At 36.3% G+C, this 25,527-nt stretch overlaps 1 protein-coding gene across 1 annotated transcript; it reads left to right on the top strand.

Moving 5' to 3' along the window:
• Positions 1-2,642: 2,642 nt before the first annotated feature.
• LOC123232468 (vomeronasal type-2 receptor 26-like) lies at positions 2,643-24,972 on the top strand. Its single transcript, XM_044658925.1, has 6 exons — positions 2,643-2,746; positions 5,519-5,810; positions 9,335-10,138; positions 12,822-13,046; positions 20,013-20,136; positions 24,077-24,972. Exons 1-6 carry the CDS (start codon positions 2,643-2,645, stop codon positions 24,970-24,972), a joined length of 2,445 nt encoding a protein of 814 aa, XP_044514860.1.
• The last annotated feature ends 555 nt before the right edge of the window (positions 24,973-25,527 follow it).

Genomic DNA, 25,527 nt, shown 5'->3' with positions numbered 1-25,527 from the left:
AACTGTTTTCTTGATCTGTCATCTTCTCTTTGAGATATTTCATGCTTCCATCTATTTTGTCAATCTTTTGACTTGGATTTATTAATCCTTATTGTTTTGTGAGATCATTGGCTTCTAATTACCCTACTCTAGCCTTTAAAGACTGGTTTTCAGCTTAATCTTTTGGTTTTCCATTTCATTCTGGTCTCTCTGGCTCTCCATGGCTTCCTGATCATTTCTGGACTTCATTTTGCTTATCATTTCATTTGATTTCAGAACCTTAATGTCCAATTGCAATATTCTGCCTTTTAAACTGTTATTTTTTAAACTATTTCCCACTTTTCTTACCAGATCTCTTCCATCTTCCTCATGATCTCAGACTTGAACTCTACAGGAGATTATGAACAATATTCATTTTGGGGGGAAGGTTTGGATGTCTTTAGTTGGTTGTCCACCTCTGTTTTGGGGGTTTTATTCTGTGCAGAAGTTATCAAGTGTTAGAGCTTTTTTCTTGGTCTTTTTGGTGGTTATTTCTTGGGCCTTGCTTGGCATCATTATGCTTTCTCAGTCAGAAATCTAATTAAGGCAGGCAGACTCTCTTTGTATGGAGCTAAGGAGCAGTTTTTGTCTGAGGCTGCTTTATGAGTTTCCTGGTATCTACTGTCTACTAGGCCTCTGCTGTCTGTGGCCCCTCTCAGCCTCACTCCTTCAACCAAGGTCTGAGCTCCCCAGCTTCCTGGTGTCTCTGGTCTAGCTGTTTTCAGGGTCAAGCCCCCTTTGGTACTACTCTGCTGCACAGAGCCCAGAAATTGGCCCACACTTGCTCTTCCTCCTGAGGTTTTCCCCTGAGTCTCAGAGCGCTGAGCTGCTTCCACTGTCCACTGCTTCCCTAAGACCCACTACCACGCCCAAAGTCAGAACTCTCCAGCATCCTGGGGCCTCAAATCTTGCTGCTATCAGGGAAAAGCTCATAGTGCTCACAGTTAGCTATGAACGAGCTAGATTTTGCACCCCTGCTCACTCTAATTGTGGTAAGCAGTCTCTAACTCTGGTACTGTGGGTGGGTTGGGGGAGCGTTGATCAGCTCACATTTTGATGTGAGATATTACCCCCCACCTTATAGCATGGAAATGTCCAAATCCCACATACATTTGATATTGTGCCCTATTGTGGGGTCCCTTCTTTCATCTGGATTTGGTTTTGTTTCCTTTTGAGGTATCATGTATAGGTTGGTTAGGAGAATAAAACACCCTGCTTTTACTCAGCAACCATCTTATCCTGGCAATTGCCCTGAAATGAAACGTTGTTAAAGATTACTAATGCATTAAGAGGCCTTATTGTCTGCAGGATTCATCAATGCCATAGCAAGTAGGGCTAATATTGCCACTGGCAATGTGAACATGGAACCATTATAGAAGAGGTATTCAGTTCATAAAACTCCCCAATGGGATCAAGTCGAGGGTTGCTGAGCCTAGTTGCATAATAAACAAAATGACAAAAAATCAAAGCTAAGACTGAGTTTGCTGGGGAAGATACTCTTAGTTGTCATTTAGTTGTAGTTTTTGAACATGGCATCACTCTCTGACCTTTTCCACACCATGGAGAACTTGGATCGTATTCCTGCTTCCAAATGGATTTGAAAGGAGAAATTTTTGCCTAACATAGTCAGAAAGCAAGCTTCCTGTCCCCTACATTGCAATACTCTTATGTGCCATATTCTTCTACTATATTGGAAGCTCCTTGAAGTCAGGGACTAAATGGATTGCTTCTATTTGTATCCCCAGGCTTTAGTACAAAGTCTGCCACACATAAATAACTTGATATTCATTCTGTCTGCCTATCTCTCTACATCACTGCCTAACAATCTGTGTTCCCTGAGTCTCCTTTAGATAGTAAAAAGATTTTCATAATTGCAAATCATACCAGGTACTCTCATACATATGAAGGAGAAAAGCCATAGGGCAGAGCTTCTGCTTCATGTACAAAGGTATCAGGATGACTAGCATGTTTACCATGGGAAAAAACCCAAAACACAAAAATTATTTTCTTAGAAAGGCAGTTCTTCACTTTTGCCTCCACTAGGAATAAGAAAAAGAGGTTCCAAAACATTTTAATTTGTTTTTCCCTTGATTGCAGAGACCCAGCTGGAGGTGCCCCTGGCAGTTTTCTCCCCAGAGTTCTTAATGGACCAAGACTGCCCTGTGGAAACTGAAGTTGGAGAGGTTCATAACATTATTTAACAAGAGTGCCAGGAGACAGAACAAAACCTAAAAACTTAACTATAAAATGTATATTTTGCCTTGCACCATTGCCCTTGACTGGTTATGGGCCTCACTAATGCCTATTGTGTTTCTTCAGGTGTAGCAGACAGACCAAAGCATGATCATCTAATAAAGGGCAGGACATTTCTGATGCTGGACAGTTCCTCACCAGTACATGAATAAGGCTGTTAACTTTGCTTTAGTATGAGTGGGTTTTCTCAACCTTGGAATTTTGGCTAATTAATCTTCAGGGAGATGTTGCTCCATATTCACAAAAGTTTTTCTCAATTGCTTTCTTCTTTACTCCTCTCTCTGCTCCTGCAGCTTCCAGGATTTGACCACAGGACAGGGAACCTCCACTGCTTCCACCAGATAAACCCCATAGTTTCCCAAGATGGGGAGATGATCATTGGGATCTTTTTATCCTTGTTCTCAGTTAAAGTGAACAGTGAAAGAGGAGCAGAAGTGTTTACAAGTCCTCCTAACAAAGCTTGTAAGCCTTATCAGTAAGTGCCTCACTATCTCTGTGACATCCTTTTTTCTGTGATGATTTCAAAGAGATCTTTATTGATGGACCAAAAGGCAGGCTCATAAAACATGATTCAATAGGGATTTTGCCTCTCTTCTTCTCTCTTAATTCTTTTACATCCGTCACAGTTTTACTTATGTTTCATTATACTTCAGAGTTAAATAGAAAAAAAACCATTTTCCTCTATTTACCCCTCTTCAATCCACTACAAATACCCATAATCAAAAAGCTCAATTCTAACAGGTTCAGTCTTTTTATTGTATTCACTCCCAATTCCTGACTTAATAGTGATGCTTAAGAATGGAAGTGGACTCCAAGACTCCTGCAATTATGTTAATACTCTGAAGTTCTTGAGGCCTCTGTCACTTTATATCCTTGGCAAATTTAGTGGTTTAGAATGTACTAAAACTGGGCAAGGAGATTTATCCTATCTACAAAAATGAAAGGTTTCCTATTTCCTTTCTAAATCAGTCTATCAATAAAAAGTGAGCATAACATTTAGGGAGTCCTGGGAAGTCTTTCTTCAGTGAAGATACTATATTTTCCCAGGTGCCATACAATTGGAAGATATACCATTAGATATACTCCCTCTTGTGAGTATGTAAACTTCATAATTTTCCTTGATATTTCTTAGGACTATTTATATGTTCCTGATAGGCAGAGTAAACCAAGATAGGATATCCCAACAGAACTGATTAAAGCACCCTGGGACAGAGCCTAAAAGTGAGGGATTAGTAGATTTTGGGCTGTTGGGAAAAAAAGGTATACTCAGGATACCACTGTAGAATGTACTGAGCAAGGCTTAGAACTGTCTTTCTGGAATGTCTACTCTTTCCCAGTGATGTCTGGAGTATTCTGATTACCAGCAAGTCATATGTGGGGGGCTTACTTCCTTTTCTCTAGGTCAATTTTTCTCAAATATAACTTTCCAAAAGAAGTGGTGTTATATTTCCTTTATGAGACATAGACAAAACGTATTTTCACTTATGCTGATAACCAGGCCTTAGTTTTGTGCTTCATCCTGTATTTGGATCCTTTGGTAGAAAATTTGGTTTACCTAGCAGGTCCTCACGGTGTATAGCAATGTAAAACGTAAACATGCATATAAGCCTCTGTAAATCTGCACTGTGAAATTCTGATTGAGGCTAAAATACACCAGTTCCTAGACTGTTTTCCCTTTGTGATAGCTGAGGAAAAGCAGGTTAGCAATTAACTTTGTCATACTTGTGGGAGACAGATTATCAAATACAATTGATGGTTCTTTGGCAGATGAGCATATTGACCTCTTTTGTACCTTTCTGTGGTCAAATGCTTCTATGAATTTATCTTATCTCCTGTCACTTTTTTTTAACAACTCTGGGTTCCTTTATTTTCTTTATTGTCTTCCTTGCCTCTCACAGATGAGAAGGTCCAGATACTTCTACAATATAGATGAATATTTTTTGTATAAAGGCAAAAAATCATTAAATCATTTTCATTGTTAATTATTTATTTTAATATGATTTATTTATTTATTTTGATATGATTTATTCTTTAATATGATTATTCGTATTCTCTTTTCTTTTTTATTATTCTCCAACTAGGGAGAACAGATTGTTTGCTTTAGAAGGAAAAGAAGGTTTTTACCATTCCATGGAAAGACTTTTTTAAAAATCCTATTCTAAATTAAATGCCTTCTGAACTCTACTCAGTTTTTAAATTTTGTGTAAAGAATAACATTTTGTGAGGAAAATTCAGGCTCTCCTTCTGTCCTACTTGACTCAAATTAATGGAAAATGAAAAAAGAAGAAAAGCATGGACACAAATTCTTTAAATCTCAGAAACTTAACAAGTGAATATTCAAGACAGAATTGAAAATGCTGTGGATGCTATTACGTGAAGCGAATTAGCCAAATGTTGTGACACAGCTTCTGTCTCCAATAAAACAGTTTGAGATTGTCTGAAAGGTAGTAGTTGCTGTATGTAATTTTAAAACATCATCACAAATAGCTAAGGTGTCTGTCCTTTACTATTGGATTCTTGATTGACGATCTGATACTAAATAACTATCTTTTAAAGAATTTTGTATTCTATTCTTCTCAATACCAGTACTTGAAGGGAAAAAATGAGGAGGTAGGGAAATCTGAGCCTGAACCTTGCCTTTCATTAGAAATATGACAGGATTAAATTAAGATACTGAGAGTCCCAAAATGTGCATTCTTCCTATTCTCACACCTTTGTGAATTGTTTGGTACCATTAATTTTCTTCCTTGTGCAATGATCCCTTCTCCAAAAACCCATATGACAAAGTCATCCTCACATTTCATGGGCCAAGATGCCCTCTTTAAAATCTTGCTTTTTCTCTTCATGAGGAAGGGGCCTAACCTCTACTCTGCTTTCTTTGATATAAATAATTGGTATTTATTTTCTTGACCTTAATAAAATAATTCTCTGGGTCAAAGGACATACAAATGTTCTACAAGATCTAGATGAATCTGGATGCTCTTTATCTATTGGTGGAATGAGGGAGTGACTCAGGCAAACAGAATCACATAAAAACCTAAGGCCAATAGTCCTCACTGTCTCTGGAATCACAAGAAAGGAAGAATATAGGAACAAGACACATGGACAGAGCTTTTTAAAATATAAATTAAATTAACTGAATAACTGGTTGAGCCTTTAGTTTTGACTCACAGGGATGAAGAATTGTTCCTCTTGAAAAGCATTTTTTGTAGTATTTGTTAATATTCTATTGCACTCACCCCTACAGGTGGCTCCACAAAAATTACCAGCAGGCTCTGGCTCTACTGTTTGCTATAGAGGAGATTAACAGAGATTCCAATCTGTTGCCCAACATTACCCTGGGATTCCACCTCTACAACACCTACCACAGTGATGAGAGAACCTTGGAGAGCTCCTTGAGGTGGCTTTCTGGGCAAGGCCAGCTCATTCCTAATTACAGCTGCAGGAAGCAGGAAAAGTCTGTGGCTGTTATTGGAGGAGTCACAGCTGCTCTTTCTGTTCAGATGGGGACACTACTAGACCTTTACAAGTTTCCACAGGTGAGATATACAACGTGACTATGCCTTTCTCTATGCCTTCACCAACAAAAATATTACCATTATATTATTAACAATATAAGAGCAACATCAATAACTAGCAATTATGAAGTGCTTTAAGGTTTTTAATGTGCTTTATATAAATACTGTTATTATTCCTCACAGCAACCCTCTCAGGTGCTAATAAAAGCCTAATTTTACAGAGGAGGTTACTGAGACTGAGAAAAATTAAATTACATGTCCGGGATCAGGCAGCTAAGAAATTCCTGTGGCAAAATTTGATCTTGGTTCTTCTTGACACCACGTAAATCCTATTGTCACTGCACCTGTAAGCTAGCTCAATTATAAGGGAATGTAAACTTCTCCTGGAGCAGCATCCAAATTGTAGACCAAGAGGACAATGGGAGCCATTTAGATTCCAGTTTATGAAAGTGTCTAATGGATAACTTGTATATACTTGCCCGTTACACAGATGAGTGTCACTAAAGATTGAAAAGGATAAAATATCTACTCAGCATTACACAATTCAATTGTGCAAGAGTAGGGATTAAATTTTGCATGCCTGGACTTCCATGTGAAAGACTGATCAATCTATCACATGTCATTCTTGTTCAATAATGTTCAATATTCATTCATTGAGAAAAGTGTCATTTACAAAAAGATAATGGAGCATAAACACTATTGTAGAAGGTAGAAGTTTGACAAGCAATGGCAAGCCTATCTATAATGCTGTATTAAGAGACCCATAAGTACCTCTATGAAAATGCAGGTGCAGGAGTAAATTCATGGAATTGCTGACAGATAGGTAATCCACATTTATTTAATTTATGTAATGAGTACAGAAGGCACAGATATACAAGCAGTTTGAGAAAACTTTTCAGAAGGCAGCGCATCTTTTAAAGACCAGAAAGAGTATTCTAGGAACTCTCGCCTGGCAGGAGAGTAAATATACTTTTCATCCTGGCTGCTTACTGAGTATTGTCATTGTCAGGAATATAACTCATTGCTTTGTTAGTCTGGAATCCACAAGAGAAATAAGGATGTTTTCATGGAATAAAAACAAAGTAAAATATGAATCCTTAATTTAAATGAAATGGAAAACAGTTTTTAGTATGGAATTACTCATATCAAAAGAGGAATGGCTGAAGGCCTCCATTTATATTCTCACTCCTCCTTTTAAAGCTTTCACAGTTTCATTCAATATTATTCATCTCTAATATCTCTACAAACAAAGGTTCAGGATTTCGAGGCCTTTGAGAAGTAACTCAGGGAGTCTTGTGGCTTCACTAGCATTGGGATTTCAAAATGTTCTGGTCATACGCTTAAAGACCAGTGAAGAAAACAAAAAACTGCAAACTCAAAGGGCACAGATATTAGCTTTTTATTGGGATTTGGAAACCAAAGTGAGATCCCTAAGTTAGGGGATCCATGTAAAGGATTCATCTTGCATCTTTGTTTGTCAGAAGATATGCTACTGCATGCGGTCCTATATAGGGAAAAGTAAGAATGGTGCATCCTTTGTGAGTTAGTTCTTTCTTGACCCTGACAGGAGAGGAGAATAGCATCTGGTTTCAGAAATGGCCAGATCTTTCAAAGTGTGATTGTTGAATACCAAACAACAAAGTCACAATAAGCAAGATCTGACATAATTCCTATTATGACGTCAGTGAACATTCTTTTATTGATAAGAACAAATCTTCTGGTTGAAGGATGGGGTAAAGATCACCTGATGTTTTTTAAATATTCCTATTTTTACATTTTGAGCTTCATATTCCTCATTCACAATATCACCTCTCCCTACCCACTGAGAAGTTAAACAACTTGAAATCAATTATACAAGTGAAGTCATGAAAAATATTTACATATTAGGCCTATTGCAAAAAAAAAAAAAACTGCCCACCTAAGTGCACAAAGAAGGATAAAGGGAGAAGAATATGCTAAAGGGCAGCTAGGTGGCTCAGTGGATTGAAAGCCCTGGTGGATCCTGGGTTCAAATTTGGCTTCAGATACTACCTAGCTGTGTGATTCTGGGCAAATAACTTAACCCACATTGCCAAGCACATACCACTTTACTACCTTGGAACCAATAAACACTATTCATTCTAAGACACGAAGTTAAGGTTTTTAAAAAAGGATATGATACAATCTGTACTTAAATGCCTTCAGTTCTCTCTCTGGAGGTGGGTAATATTTTTCATCATGTGTCCTTCAATGCTAAAACGCCATACCCTTTTGTCAGTCTTTGGATCATTGTCTTATTCAGAGTAGCTAAATCATTCACATTTGCTAACCATACCATTGAGCTGCTAAAGTGTATGATATTCTGCTTATGCTCAGTTTATTTTCCATCAATTCATATAAGTTTTCCCAAACCTTTCTCAAATCATCCTGCTCTTCATTTCTTAAAATATAAAAGGATTGCACTGCAATACTTATGCTACAACTTATTCAGTCAATGTTCAGTTGATAGGCATTCCCAAACATCTAATTCTTTGCCACCAAAAAGAATTGTAATAAATACTTTTAAATATAGAATATTTTATTTTTATTTGATATCATCATGATACATCCCTTGTAGTCTTATGGTGGGATCAAAAGCTAAATTCATCTATTGGACATAATTTAAAAATTGGGTTGAGAATGGTTGAACCAATTCACAATTCCATCAACAGTGCATTAGTGTCCCATTTTTACACATTCCTCCCCCTACATATATCATTTTCCTTTTATATTTTATGATCCAGTCTTATAGGTGTGAGGTGGTACATCCATGTTGTTTTCATCACCATATTTCTAATAACGAGTGGTACAGAGCATTTTTCATATGCACATAACTTCTATGTCTTCTTCTGAAAATTACCTGCTCATATTCCCTGATCATTTATAAATTGGGCAATGGTTCTTATTTTGTAAATTTTATTCATATTAGGAAAAAGAAGAAGAAACCTCTTGTAGATTTTTTTCCTCTTTCACTTCCTTCCTTTATCAGTACTGGTTTTTTACTACCCCCTTTCTCTTATCCCATTACCCTCCCACTTCCCTGTTAAGAAATAAATATTTCTATGCACAATTGATTATTTACATACTTACTTCCTTGATCCAAATCATATGAACAATGTTCAAGTACTACTGCATTCCCTCAAAATTTCATGCTGCAATGTAAAAACCCTTCCATGTGTACATCTTTTGTGTGAAATCATTTATTCCATAGTTTATCTCCTTTCTTTTCCTAAGACATTCCTTTCTCATATTCATCCATTTTGTTCATCATTCAATTAAAACTTTCACAAACCTTCTGTCCATATAGACTCCTGCCATTGAAACACATCACTGTCCCTTAAAGACTCAGAGAGAGAGAAAAATACAGAGATTTTCAGTGATTGAAGTACCACTTATCCTAAACTGTGGGCTAAAATTGACATCATCTTTTCTGTCAACAAAAAAGGCTCATTTCCAAATTCACATTTTGTTTCAGTTCTCTCAGTAACACCATGGGACAAACTAATTCCTATTTCTTTCTCTTCCAGATCAGCTATGGTCCATTTGATTCCATTCTTAGTGACAAGGTCCAGTTTCCTTCCCTCTATCAGATGGCACCCAAAGACACTTCTCTCCACAAAGCTGTTGTCCGCTTAATAGTATATTTTGAGTGGAACTGGACAGGCCTGGTTGTTTCAGATGATATGAGAGGTGAAACATTCCTCTGGGAAATAAGAGGGGAAATGGTAAAGAAAGGTGTTTGTGTGTCCTTCACAGAGAAGATCCCCATCAGTGAGAGAACACATATGGAATCACATGAAAACTTCATGCCCAGGATCATGATATCATCAGCCAAAGTGATTGTCATCCATAGTGACACAGATTCATTAATGATTCTAAGATACTCACAAATGCCTATAATTGGAATATTCAAGGTGTGGATTGCCACATCTCACTGGGACATTACTATGAGACCCCTCCATTCTCAAGGTCATACTTTCCATGGGGCTCTCACATTTTCATACTTGACAAGGGACATTCCTGGATTCAAGACTTTTCTTAAGACAATAACTCCTTTGAAATATCCAGATGATGCTTTACTTAGGAGATTCTGGTTCTCTGCTTTTAGATGCCCAGATCAACCAGAATACCCACAACAAGAAATATGTTCACCAAATGCTTCCTTGGAGAATTTGCCATTGTGCTCTTTTGATATGACCATGTCTAGCTTCAGCTACACCATCTACAATACTATCTATGCTGTGGCTTGGGCTCTCCATGAAATATCTATAAGAAAATCAGAGAAAAGGTCAATGGCGAATGAAGAATACTTAGAACCTCATTCATGGCAGGTACTATTGAATGTGTGATCACTTTTTAACTATGATGTACTGGAAATATATTTTGGGTACTGATGGGATGAAAAGGATAATGATGTCCCTTTTAACTCCCTAATTCTCTGATTAGATGTTTCTCACAGATCGTATTGCTAATTTCCTGCATTTGTGAAATATCATTTGAAGAATTGATCTTTCTTCCAGAATCTTGAATCTGAAAATGACCTCCAATTCCATAAAGCAGACATCCATGGGAACTGGACTGCAAACCCTTTTGCACCAATTTTGTCATTGTATTTCTGATCAGGGAATAATCTATCATCTCTTGATATTCCTTATTCCATTTTGCGGCACATCTAATTGTTGAAACAGTATTTTATTATCCTATATGGGTCTGATTTAGTTATAAAATGTCCTACACTGGCTGACAACTAGCCAATACCCAGTTTTCAGAAACTGTTCTATTAGCTAGTGAATATTTTTCTCATTAATTATCATTTTGGGCCCTATCATGGGTATGTTAGGATTCATTCTGATAAAATTTTAGTGATTCACATATGCTCATGAATCAGTCAATTAACTCTGCACCTGCATCCCAGTTTATAAATAAAGTGGAGATTCTTCTTTTCCTATACGTTTTGAACCATCTCCTTCATCATATCTTGGATTAGACAGACATGAGTCTTATTAACTACACATCAATACATTATATTAAGAGCAAAGAAAAATTATGAAAACAAATATTTTAACCACATATCTCTGATGAAAAATACTCTGGGTAAAATCTCCTCTAGCCATTAAAGGAAGCTATTGATTTTTTCACTATTATGGAAACAAAGAGTACCACCAGTCTACTTTCTCCAGATATTAGTCTCAGAAATTCTCCTTGGGATGTCTTTAGAGTCTGAAATAAACTCAGTTAGTTGCTTCAAAATTCTCTTGATCTTCTTCAAGGCAATTAAGTGATTCATTCCTTCAGGAAAGGAGTTGCATTGGTCCTTTCTGTGATTCTCAAAGTAGTCTTACTCTGAAGGTTACTTTTTCCATAAGGCAGCTAAAATGATTGTGATTATATTCCCTTTTGAAATTCAGGAACAAAATTCTTAGTCTCCATGGAAGGAGCAATAAAAACTAGTGTTCCATCCTTATAAAAAATAAAATTGACTACTGTTTTATTCTTGAAACTATTTCTATATATATCACGAGATAGACATTTAATGATTACTCATAGGCTTGATCCCAATATTAATCACTACTGAAGCTTGAACCTACTCTCTCTGACATTGGCTACTTGACAGGAGATAACTGGTGCACTTTTACTCTTATCAACTCGCCATTCTTTTACAGAATTAGCTCAGACTCCCAAGCACCGTTAGGCCTGCTGCAATTCAAAACTCCTGGATTTAATGATTCACCAGCCTCAGCCTCTCCAAAAGCAGGTACTATAGGAATGTTCCTTCGTGTTCAGTAGTATAGAGAGGCAATGTTTCCTAGTAATGTTAGAGTGGATCTTTCATTTAGGAAGATTAGAATTTAAATCTGAAATTTGACATACTCTTGGTGATCTTAGACAATTCACTCAAGTACAGACCCCGTGTTACCCTCCAAAAGAATAATTTGCCAACTCATATGGCAACTGCAGTTTTGGATTAGTAGAAGGTGTTTGCTCATCAGGGAGTTAGCAATTCTGATGATATTACAGGAATCCAAACTACTCATCCAGAATCATCATATTCTCAGATATAATTTTCTGAACCATTTGGTTAAATTACATTAACAAACAATTACCTTTTGATGCTTGCCTTCTCCTTATTGTGCATGTAGACAATTTTCATTGTTTCCAAAGATTGGAGTCCTTTACCTAGAAGTATATCCTCAAAATGGTGCCAGAGAAGTGATCTAAATAGACCTTTACAAATTAGGGCATGAATAATTGAAGATTAAATTCAGGAGCAATACTTAACAATTTCTTACACTTGACTTACCCTCTGAAATAAAGGAACAGAAAAGTATGATGAAACAATCAATACATCAATAAACATTTAATAAGCACTTACAATGTGCCAGGAACTGTACTAAATTCTGTGGATGTGAAAAGAGGCAAAAACAGTCCCTACCATGAAAAAGATAACAATCTAATGGGAGAGACCAAAAGAAAATAAATATGTACAAATAAATAATATAGAAAATGAATGGGGGAAAAACAGGAAAGAAGAGAGAGAGAGAGAGAGAGAAAGAGAGAGAGAGAGAGAGAGAGAGAGAGAGAGAGAGAGCATTAGAATTAAGAAAGGGTTGAAAAAGCTTACAGGAGATGATGAGATTTTAGGCAGAAGTTAAAGAAATCCAATGAATCAAGATGGTATGGATGAGGAGGGTGAGCATATTTCAGAGATGTCACTAAAATGAGATCAACAGACTTTGGCAATATATTAAAGGAGTTGAAAGGTATTTATGAATCAAGACTAAAAATGAAATTAGGAATTTTGGAAATGGAAGCAATGCTGCAGGTTCCAGAGGATTTTTTTTCCTATATGTCTGAGAAGAAAGTCAGATTTTACCAGACCTCCAAATAAGACTACAGAACTCTAAAAGACTACAAAACATGTCCTGTATCTCTCATATAATGTATAAGTTATACTTCAGAGAGAGTCCTTCCCTAAGGTACTACCTGGCAATTAATAATTGTCTTCCATTTCAGTTGCACTCCTTCCTGAAGAAAACTCAATTTACCAATAATGCTGGTGACCAGGTGTTTGTGGATGAGACTAGAAGCTCTGAGGCTCAATATGCTATTATGAACTATGTATTCTTTCCTAATGAGAGTGATGCTCTGGTGAAAGTGGGGCAGTTTCTCCCCAAAGCTCCATTTGGTCAAGATTTCACAATCTGTGAAGATGCCATAGATTGGGGCTGGGATGCAAAGGTCAGAAATATTTTAAGTGCACAATAGATACTTCTAAGCAAAAGAACACTTCTTGCCCTGTTTAGTTTACTCCTTACTAATCATATGTATGAATAGGAGACAATGAATGATTATAGTAAAATTATAGACCAAGATAATGAAGTGATCTCACAGACCATTTAAGTCCATTGTCTTCCTCTTAATACATAAGGAAACACATGATCAGAAATGGTAAGTGGCTTTTTCATGATGATACATGCAATGATCACTCTAGGTGGAATTTTTTCTTGTTGTCGTCATTAAGTCATGACCAATGCTATGTAACCATAGCTATGTACTTTGCCCGTGGGTTTTCTTGGCAAAGATAATGGAGTGGTTTGCCATTTCCTCCTCCAGTTGTGTCCTCATTTTACATATGAGGAACTGAGGAAAATAGGGGTTAAGTGACTTGCATAGGGTTTCATAGCTAGTAAGTATCTAAAGCCCAATTTGAAAGAAGATCTTCCTAATCCAAGGCCTACTACTCTATTCACTGTACCACCTAGCCTGTATATGTATATGTAAATATGTGTAGTATATATATATATATATATGTGTGTGTGTGTGTGTGTGTATGAGTATGAATTTCTGTGTCTGCAAATACACACACACATGTATATATACACACACAACTAAACTTTCTTTCCCATTTAAATTTTTCCTCTTCCAAATTAAAAATGAAATAACAAAACCTCATTAATAGTTAAGCAAAAAACTTTCATTACAAGCCTGGTCCACAAAATATTGTGTCTGAATTTGCATTCTGGGTTCTTCACCTCTGAAACAGAAAGTGAGTAGCACATTTCATCTTTAACCCTATGGATGTGTGGTTCATTATTTAAAAGATCAGAGTTATTAATTCTTTCAAAGATTTTTTGTTTTTACCATATCATTATGTATGCAATATTAGATCATCTCATTTTGCCCACTTCACAATTTCCAGTTTCTCTGAAATTTAATTGCATTTCATAATACATACTTACAACTAAACATTAATAAATATATAAATACACAATTATGTCTATGTAGGTGTTCATTCTTCATTTCAAGGAGTACCAATGACTTCAGAGAATTGCATTTTGATTCATGTGAATTGGGTTTAAGTAAAATGAAAAATCATCAGCCTCACTGTCTCTTCAAGAGACATCAAAGTACAGTGGCAAGACAAAAGTATGGATGACTGGCAATGATTCAAGTGCAATGGATGACTATTACACCTTCAATATCTGACCACATTCTGATACCTCCACAGTACCTGCTTCAGCCTCCTTTATGGCCACTGAAACAAATTTTCCTCATCCACTCTTTCCATTCTAGGCAGTCTTCAGATACTACAGGTAGACATGCCATTAACTCACCAACAGGTTTGAATCCTCTCAGTTACCCTATGTTATGCATGCTACATACAGCTTCTGGGAGGCAGAGGTGAGAGTTATATGAAAGGGAAACACTAAATGTACATGAAAAGCCCCAAATATGGCCCGACAAGACCACACCAATGGTGCTACTTCTCCAGAAATATGCCATTTAACCAATTATATAAATCACAACTTGTTCAGACATTATTTGGTTTGGGGGTAACTTCTAATATTCCCATTCTTTGCCAGCAAGAAACACTTCCAGAGCTCTCAGCTACAGATGATGAGGGAATCAGACAGCTGGTCAGGACATTCTATGGTTCCCTTTGCTGGATCTGGATGAAGGACTCAATTGCATTGAACATGCACAGATTTAAAACACAATCATGGGTCACGGTCTCAGGTGGAGGTCCCAGGGTGAGGAGGAGTACTAGCACACCAACACTTTCAGTGGCAGAAAACAGGGGAGCAGGGGAACCAGGCCAAAGATCTAGAGTGGAAAAGAAGATTTTTGATTACTCCTAGAACACAGCAGAGATTAAAAGAATATAAAACAGATCTCTGCTTAGAACATATCACCTTAGAAGAAGTAAATACTAATAAATACCCAGAGTGAGCTCTGAAGCTAGCTGTGTACAGAACCTGAAGCTAGAGACAATTCCCCCTTTACCACAAGAACAGTTCCAAACTTTAACCATTTCTAAGTTAAAAGGAAAGAAAAGAACTAAAAAACGAGCAAACAAAAAAGAAATATTTAAAGTTTTTTTAGTGGCAGGAAAGATCAAAATAAAAATTCGGGAAAAAATAAAAGTCAATACTATAGCATAGAATAATATGAGGTAATCAAAAGCTCAAAAACATTTAGAGGAGCTCAAAATATAATTAAAAATTAAACAATAAAGGTAGAAGAAAAATTGGGAAAAGAAATGAGTAATCCAGGAAATTAATTTTAAAAAGTGTTGAGAGTTTGGTAAAGGAGGTACAAAAAAGTTCAAGAAAAATAGTACCTGAAAAAAAATTACTTGGCAAAAAGAGTAACAAAAAATCACTAAAGAGAAGAACTCAAAAACAAAATTGGTCATGCGGGAAAAGATGTGCAAGTTTTTAGTGAAGGAAAGAATTCCTTAAAAAATACAGTTAATCAAAAGGAAAAGGGTGTATAAAAGCTCACTGAAGAAAATAATTCTGTACAATTTTTAATTCAGCAAGTGGATGCTGATGATTCCAAGAGACAATGAGGAATAATAAAATGAAGTAAAAATGAGAAAAATTAGAAGAAATATGAAATATGTCATTGTAAAAGCAACTGCCGTGAAAATAGGTCAAGAAAATATCATTTAAGAGGGATTGGACTACCAGAAGCCATGATCAAGAAAATAACTATATACATATATATATAGTTATTTTCTTCATATATATATATATATATATATGTATATATATATATCTTTCAAGAAATTATCAGAGTAAATTCACCTAATATCCTAAGACCACAGGTTGAATTGGAAATGGAAAGAATCCTCTGGTCTCCCCATGAAACACATTCCAAAATGAAAATTCCCAAAATATTATAGCCAAATTCCAGAATTCCATGGTCAAGGAGAAAATAGTGCAAGCAGTCAAAAAGAAACAATTCAAATATTCCAAAGTTATGGTACGATAACAAGATTTAGCAGCTTTTATATTAAAGGATTGAAGTGCGTTGGATGTGATATTCAAGTAGATAAAGGAGTTTGCATTGCAACCAAGAGTCACCTACTCATCAAAACTGAGTAAAGTCTATCAGAAGGAAAATGAGCATTCAATAAAACAGAAGGTTTTTAAGCATTCCTTGTGAAAAGACCAGAGCTAAATAGAAAATTTGACTCTCAAATTCAAGATTGAAGAGAAGCCCCAAAAGGTAAACAGGAAATAGAAATCATAATGGATTTAGTAAGATTAAATATAATGGAAAGATGATACTTTATAACTCCTAAGAACTTTATCATTATTAGGAAAATTAGGAGTATACACAGACAGAGATGAAGGGTGTGAGTTGAATATGATAGGATAATATCTAAAAGTATAAAACTAAGGTTTGAGAAAGAATAATGACCTGGGATATGGGTTAAGGGAGAACTAGAATTGGTAAATTATCTCACGCAAAAGGAGTGCAAAAGAGCTTTGAAAGTGAAATGATTGTTGGAGGAAGTGGAAATGAAAATGCTTGAACTTTACTCTCATCAAAAATGGATCAAAAAAGAGATGAACATGCATACTCAGTTGGATAAAGAAATCAAAATAGAAGGAAAAGAGATTAAGAAAATGGGGTGAGAGAAGATGGGGAAGACAATAGTCAGAAGCACATCTTTTTGAGGATGATCAGAGTAAAAGAACAGAGAGGAGGATAAAGAGGAGGGAATAGAATGGAAGATAGTATACAGTAATCATAACAAATTTTAAATCGACTTTTCCCTAATAAAGGCTTCATTTCTTAAATACATAGACAAATGAGTAAAATGTAAATGGCTACATGTCATTCCCCAATTGATAAATTAGCAAAGGATGTGAACAGATAATTTTGATGTGAAGTAATCAAAGCTATCTAGTTACATGCAAATGTAATCTAAGTCAGTATAAATTGTATAATGATTAATTACAGAAATGCAAATTAAAAGAACTCTGAGGTAGCATCTCACACAAATCAGATGACTATTATGACAGAAAAGGAAAATGAGAAAAGTTGGATAGGATATAGGAAAATTAAAACACCAATGCACTATGGAGCAGTTGTAAACTGATTTGACTATTCTGGCGAGAAATGTAGAATTATGACCAAAGAGCTGTTGAACCATACAGATCCTTTCACCAAGGAATACTATTACTATGGTTTTGTGCCAAAGGGATAAAAAGAAAACAAAAAATTGCAACATATTTATAACAACACTTTTTGCAGTGGCAAAGTATTAAAAAGTGAAGGAGTTACCATTAGGGATTGGCCAAGTAAATTGTAATATATGATTGTAATGAAAAACTATTGTACTATTAGAAATGACAACTAGAATAGTTTCAGAAAAACTTTGAAAGACTAACATGAACTGATTGCAGAGGGAAGTGAACAGAATCAGAACAGAACACAGTAACAGCAATGTTGTTCAATGGACAACTTTGAATGAGTTAGCTATTCTCAGCAATTCAATGATTCAAGACAATTCCAAAGGACACACATTGAAAAATGTCATCTGCCTCCAGGTAAAGAACATATGGAGAACATGCCAAAGCATACAGTATTTCACTTTCTTCATTTTTTCTTCTCATTTTCTTCCACAAAAGGACTGATAATGAAAAATATTTTACATGATTTTACATTTAAAATATTTATCAGATTGTTTTCCATATCACTGAGAAGGGAAGAAAGAGAAAGCTTTAAAGTTTCAAAAAATGTTTAAAGAGCTATAATAATTGTCCTTACAAGTAATGAGGTTGGGAGAGCAGCTAAGTGGTTCAATCAATTGAAAACCAAGTCTAGAGACTGAAGGGCTTGGGATCCAATCTGTCCTGACATTTTCTAGCTATGTAACCCTAGGCAGGTCACTTAACCTCTCTAATGCCTAACCTTTACTGTTCTGTTTTGGAAGCAATATGCAGTAATGATTCCAACAGAGTAGGTAATAATTTTTTTGAGAGACACAAGTAATTGGCTGGAAAATTTAAAAGAAAAAGAAAAATATTTCAAGAATCGTGGTGTTTGCATTCAGTCTTTGGTCATGGAATTTCACTAGTCCAAACTTTAATTATTTTCTCCTCAATACATTTTAGAAGCCATTTATTTTTCCAAGAAATACTTTGTTTTGGGGGCAGCTGGATAGATTGAAAGCCAAACCGAGAGGCTGGAGGTACTCGGTTCAAATCTGGTCTCAGACCTTCCTAGTTGTGTGACTCTGGGCAAGTCACTTAATCCCCATTGCATAGCCCTTACTGCTCTTCTGCCTTGGAACAAATACAAATTATTAATTCTAAGATGGAAGATAAAGATTTAAAAATTGAAATGATTTTTAAAAATTTACTTCTTTGGGTATTTTTTTCCTTTTGAATTTATTTCAGTATTTCTATTGTCTCACAATGTCAGTGACTTCTGTTTGTTCCATGCTTATTTTCAGAGTTTCTCTCTTGGTTAAAGTTTTATTCCTCTTGTTCAAATCTGTTTAATCATGTTGCTATTCATTTCTTTAAATCTGTCATTTCTTTTCCAATTTTTCCTCTACTACTTAGATTTCAATGAAGAAAGCATTTTACCTCTTTAGAAAACCTTTCTTCATCTCTTTCAGGAATTCTACATGAGTTTATCTCAAATGTTTGTTTTTATTTGAGGTTTTTGGTAGATATTTTGTAGTTTCCTTCTGGGTTGTGTTTTCAACATTGACAATATTCTAATAATTTTTATTCTACCTTTCTTTTATCTGTTTGATCATTCTTCTGGTCCACTTCTTTACTTTGGACATGGTTCATGTTTGAATCAGCTCTAGATATGTGTGGAGGGAAGGTTTAGAATCTTGGTATTTTCTTGAGAGTATTGACTTTGTAGTTATTGCAGAATGTAAGGGATAATTAAGGAGAGAATATCAAGATTTCACTGTTTTGTGAATGGTCTGATTTTGAATAAAACCTGATTCTTCACTTTATCCCAATCCCTCAGCATTGCTCTTAACTCTCTTCCTTTTTGGCCTGGATTTGAATTTCAGCAAGAGTGGAATGACTTACTCATTTAATCAACAGTAGAATGACTATTAACCATTTGGGAGGCTTTCCTGGTTCAGAATGACAGAACTGCAGCTTCTTTTGGGTTATGGAACACTGCCCTATTTGTTTCTCTGAAGACCTCAGACTTGGATAGAAACTGGTGCCAAGACAATGCATTTCACTCAGGATGGGAGCCACAATATTATCATTTTTTATTGAAAGTGTTTCTCTCATAGAAAAACATAGTCTAAGACGAATATTTATCTCAGAAAGTTATCCAGGTGCCCAATTTCCTTTTTTTATTGCTCCCAGGACCTGTGATTAAAGTTGATTATGGGTCTTGGTAGAAGTCTAGGACCTGCTTTTTTCCTCGTGCTCAGTTTCATATGCTATTTCACACCCTACACATAACCATTTCCTAATGGCTGTAGTTCCCTCTGTCATATTCTTTCTTTTTTCCCATTTGAGAACTTTTACACAAAATGACTAACATGGATAAATATTTTGCATAAAAATGTCTTTTAAATGACAGGGTAAGAGAAGAGGCACTTATTAAATGCCTAGTATGTTTCAAAGGCTTTTACAAATGTTTTATACTTCCAATAATCATTTGAGATATGAATCTTATTAAGCTTATTTGAAAGTTTAGGAAAGTGAGGCAGAAAAAGGTAAATTGATTTGTCCAGGGTCACACAGCTAATGTTTCAGATCTTCCAAACTCCAAACATAATATTCTATCTACACTACAATTTACCTGTCTATGGGGTGGCCATCAAGCAGAGGTTACATAGAAAAGATTCCTTTTTTCCACCTCAAATTTCATTAGTCTTGAGCTAAATATGAATATTTGATTCTCCTGTTATTCTCTTAGGTTCCCTGTGCAGTATGTAGTGACAGTTGTGGTCCTGGATTTAGGAAGATCCCTTTGGAGGGGAAGCCTGCCTGCTGCTTTGACTGCACTCCATGTCCAGAAGGGGAAATTTCTAGTCAGAAGGGTAAGTTTCTGGAGAGGTCTCACTTCACATGATCCCTAATATAGAAAATAACCAATACACTTTTCTTATACAGTCACCTATAACCCCTAGGAACATCTATTTCAGAGTAAGAGAGCATATGAGACCAATGAACACCTGAAAAATATTCTGAAATAAGTAATCATGTGAAGGGTCTTTTGATCTCATAATACAATGAGAAGTGTGAACTATAGGGATAAAATTGCTTTTCCTGCATATAATAGTGCCAAAAGGGTATGTATTTATGTATGTTTGTATGAATATATCAGTGTGTATGAGGGTTTGTGTTTGTCTGTGTGTGTCTATATATCAATATATAGATATTCTGTGCTGAAGTGGAAGCCTGGATGAGGTCATTCCACGAATCAGAGTTCCAGTCCTGCAGGAAATCAAAGGCTATGATTGAAATGAGACTCTCTGAGTGTCTCTGGATATATAGTGTTGTTTAGGTTGAGTGATTTAAGGTAAGATGTTTATTCTAAGATAAATCTGCAAAGACCATTAAAACAAGTTAATTGCATGTTCAGATACAGAGCAGTGACCATTACCACTACACACACCACTCAAGGGGGAATGAGATGTTCTCTTGAAGCTGTTCCGCGCTCCAACATAACAACCCCTGGGACTGGGGTGTGAGACCAAGAGTATCTGGAAGAGCAGATTTGTGCTGGAAGAGATGAAATTTAATGGGATTTGAATGTTAGATTAAGGAAGCTAATATCAGGCACCAGATGTCTGTTACCTACAAAAACAAAGAAAGGGGAAGAGACCAATTACATCTACCCTGCAGTCCTTCTGATACCAAAATGAGGGACATAAACTGGAAGGTTTTTTTAATAACATCTATGCGTATAAATATGTTCTTTCTTCCCTCTCCCTTCTCCCTCTCTCTCCTTCTGTTTCTGTCTAACATTTTTCCAGTTCTCTCTCTGTTTCTTTCCCCTCTATCTCTCAGCCCTTTATTTGCTTTTCCCCTATTTTCCTCCCTCTCTTTCTTCATCTTCCTCTCTCTCCTCTTCTTTTTCTCTCCATGACTTACTCCTTTCTTCCCACTTTCATCATTTGATTTTGCAAGGAATGAACCACTTCCAAAATGAATTTTTCTGAACTTTGTGTATGGCTTTAATTGTGTCTTACAAAGTGTGTATGTCCATCCAAAAATGCAAATCTCTATCTCAAGACAAAGAAATAAAAACACTTTCTCTCTAGGACTACAATTCTAACAATTCATATAGTTAGATTTAAGAACTTCTCAACTTCTGAAAACAGAGAAAAAAGTCTAAACACTGAGATATTTCTGGAGAAAAGGAGAGTTTGTTAAGAGATGCTCAACAATGGAAGCACCTTGGTCCAGCTTTCCAATTGACTTGAAGATAAAGTATGTATTGTAATTCCACTCTACTAATTGTTGACAGACAACCCAAAGCAATCCATACATGCTCTCTGCAGATACTTGCTGATTTGACTGGGAGAAGTGGTCCTTCTGATCAATTTCAGAAATATTCCCCTGACTTGGTAAGGTCCTTCATGTAGAATTCTTGGTAGACACCATCATACGGTTTGCATCCTGCTCTTGGAGCTTTACAAATATTTCTAGAATAAGTCTATAGTTCATCAGAAGATTTTGGCTTTGCTCTCAAGACATTACTCTAATTCATGGATCTGGTTTCAGAGGAATATCTACTCATGACTGAACCAGTGTTGAAGCCAAGCACGGTCTTCAGAGGTCATCTTTTCCACACATTTTATTTCAAACATGAAATCCAGAGAAATTAAATGATTCTGTGAGGTTACCAATGGATTATCCATAGCCTGATACACGTTGCTCCTGACTAACAGTCCAATATTCAGCTCATGTCTCACATTTGATCCACAGAGTGACACAGAAAAGTCAGACACACTAGGGAATGCTAAAAGCAACATGATTTTAACGTTATGAGTCATTTTAGACAACATAAAAAACATAATGATAAGGGTAGAGGTTTGGACTAGATGGACCTGTGACATCATGGCTAAAGGGAACTCGACAATTAGCAACTGCCTCTTACATTGCAGGTCAGCACCTAATTTAAACCTTATGGACTTATACTGTTCTAGAAAAGTGAGGGGTTGGGTAACTTCTATGGGATTACAAGAAAAATATGTTTCAGAGGTAGGAATTGAAGCCAAATCCTTTTATGCAATCACCTATCAACCTTATCACATTGAATATGGAGTGACATCAGAAAATGAATAAACTCAAGAGAAAAATGAATGGGGCATAGTTAGGAACACAATATATGCACTTGGATTACAATACCGGGGGAATCAACGTATCATCACATCTGGGAAAAGACTAGATGCTTATAACATGCTCATTGATATTACATTTGAGCCTTGTCCTAGACTGTTTTCAAGCCAAGATAGAAGGAACAAAGAGGAAAGTAGAGAAAAGACTCATTCTCTGACAAGATCCTTGAATGTATACAAATTCTATGCCCTACCATAATCTGTTCTGCTTCTTTGCTTTGGGAACACATGGGTCTCCTTCCTGCAATCATGGATATTTATTGATTTAGTGATGATGATAACAATGATAATTATTGTTATTATTTTAATTAGTATTTCTATAGTGTTTTGATTTTGTGCTTTATCTATGCTATTTCACTTAAACCTCACCACAATTTCATGAAGTATTATTATCCCTATTTCACTGGTATGGAAACTAAGAAAGAGGGGAAATGACTTGCCCATAGTCACATAGCTAGAAAGCATCTGAAGAAAGATTTGAACTTGAACATTCTTGAATCCAAGTCCTATAGCCTATTCATATTGCGATTTACTTGATTTACTTACTTATATTTTATAGTAAAATGACAGGGTTTCTAGATGGATTTCTGACACCACCAACAGGTAAGTGATTTTTTTTCACCTCTAATGTCAGGGATGCAATTCAATTCAAAATTTGGGATCTGTTTGGGACTTGAAAGATGCAAGATGTAGAAGGTCATAAAAAAGAGAGGGAGAGATGATAAAGAAGAAAGGGGTATCTGCAGAAGAGATTACCAGCTGAAAGCAAGAAGGCACTAGAGATCCATGGAAGGTTTTAGGAATGCCATTTGTGGGGTAAATCTCAAAGATTTCATAGACCTGAATGAGAGATTTAAAACAGGATCAACTCACTTTTCCCAAAACAAGGAGAAAATAATATAATGTATGACCCAATGAGTATTTAGGTTCAAGATCATGGCAAGGCATCAAATTCCTCAGCATTAATAGGATGACCAATTAATAAACAAAAAAGATTTTTCCATAAGAAATATGGCAGATATACAATAAATCATCAATCAGTTGCTCGATAGTCACATGTGACAGACTGGTGATCAGTGTTGAGGATACAAAGTCAAAAAGTAAAGAATTCCTGAATTACAGAGAGCTTCCATTCTCATGGAGGAGACAACATGTATAAGCATCTATGTATAAAATTCACAGAAATTCATTATGGGTTGGGGTAAACTGGGAGCTGGGAATAATGAAGAAAGATTAATATAGCAACCTTTTCCTAGAGTTGCTGTTGCACAATACAACACAACAACCCAAAAGGAATCCTTACATTTAATTCTAATGGCCTCCATTTTCCAAGTTTATTGGACTAAGTGAATAAATTAAAAAGAAAAGATGTCATAAGTTAAGTAAGAGTAATATAGAGAATCAACATGATCTAAGATGAGTAATGATAAAAAGAAATGAAAAGACTGGGTCTAGCCTTAGGTGACATATTATTTTCTAAAGGCATTGAATTTCAGCAAAGAGAGATGGTGATCTTGTAACCTCTGGAACCAGAAGGTGGTGTCACAGTTAGAATGCCTATTTCTATGCCTATATCTGGACATAGTGATAATTCTTTTAATCTATTCTTTAAGTCTGTGTTTCTCTCTTAAAGATGCAGAATATTGTACAAAGTGCCCAGAGGATGAATATCAGAATAAGCAGAGAGATCACTGCCTCCCAAAGGTCGTCACCTTCCTGATCATGAAAGAACCTTTGGGGATGACTTTGGCCTTCATAGCTATCTCCTTCTCTTTACTGACAGCTCTGGTTCTGGGAGTCTTTGTGAAGTTCCAAGACACTCCCATTGTCAAAGCCAATAACAGGACACTTAGCTATACTCTCCTCATATCCCTTATCTGCTGTTTCCTCTGCTCCCTGTTATTCATAGGCCATCCTACCACTGTCACCTGTATCCTACAACAAACAGTATTTGGAATTGTCTTTACTGTGGCTGTTTCCTCCATTTTGGCCAAAACCATCATTGTGGTTCTGGCTTTCAAGAATATCAGGCCAGGGAGCAGGATACGCATATTCATGCATCCTAGAGTGACTGTCTATGTTGTCCTCACATGCTCAGGGTTGCAAGTGATTTTCTGTGGCATTTGGTTGGGAACCTCCCCACCCTTTCCAGAGGCAGACACACACTCTCAATATGGCCACATCATCCTTAAATGTAATGAGGGTTCTGCCTTTGCCTTTTACTGTGTCTTGGGCTACATGGCCCTTCTGGCTCTGGGAAGCTTTCTCGTAGCTTTTCTGGCCAGAAACCTGCCTGATACCTTCAATGAAGCCAAGTTCATCACCTTCAGCATGCTGGTGTTTTGCAGTGTCTGGGTCTCTTTTCTGCCCACATATCAGAGCACCAAAGGAAAGGCCATGGTGACTGTGGAGATCTTCTCCATCTTGGCCTCCAGTGCTGGGCTACTGGGCTGCATCTTTATTCCCAAATGTTATGTGATCCTCCTGAAGCCAGACAGAAATACCCTGGAACAGATCAAGAATAAATGAGATTCCAGAGGCAAGATTTTTCTGGAGCACAACCTTATATTTTCTGTTTTTGGAATGATAGGCTTGAAGAATAATCCACATTAATCTAGCATAGACATATTTATCTGTTTGAATGATATTTGAAACCTAATTAGTATGTCATGACATTCACTCTAGATATTTTCCAAGTTCCCCTCTCATACATGGACTGTATCTCCCAATTTTGATGAGAACTGCTGTTCTGACCATGTTGATGCTAATTTTGATGATGCTCCTACCAATGCAGTGGATTCAACCTGAGCCCTTCAAATTTTCAGAATCCTGGAGTCTCTCAATGTTGTCCATTGAACAATGGGGAAGTGGGAAACTAAGAGTTGTGAGGAAACACTCTCATTTTCAACAGCCAGTGTCAATTCCCATCAAGGATTCCTTCACACTAGATTCAGTAACTTCCTAAATGTTTGAAATCCAGGAACTTCAGTGTTTTATCCTTAGCTACGTAGGTCATGACATGTTCTTCCTCTACTTTCAAGCTACCTTCTATCTGGATCATCTGCTTTCATTTGCTGACACAAA

Source organism: Gracilinanus agilis, chromosome 1 (assembly GCF_016433145.1).
Source record: "Gracilinanus agilis isolate LMUSP501 chromosome 1, AgileGrace, whole genome shotgun sequence".
In the NCBI taxonomy this organism is placed as follows: domain Eukaryota; kingdom Metazoa; phylum Chordata; class Mammalia; order Didelphimorphia; family Didelphidae; genus Gracilinanus; species Gracilinanus agilis.
Note: the sequence above shows the minus strand (reverse complement) of the source record. Positions and strands in the feature narration are given on the sequence as shown.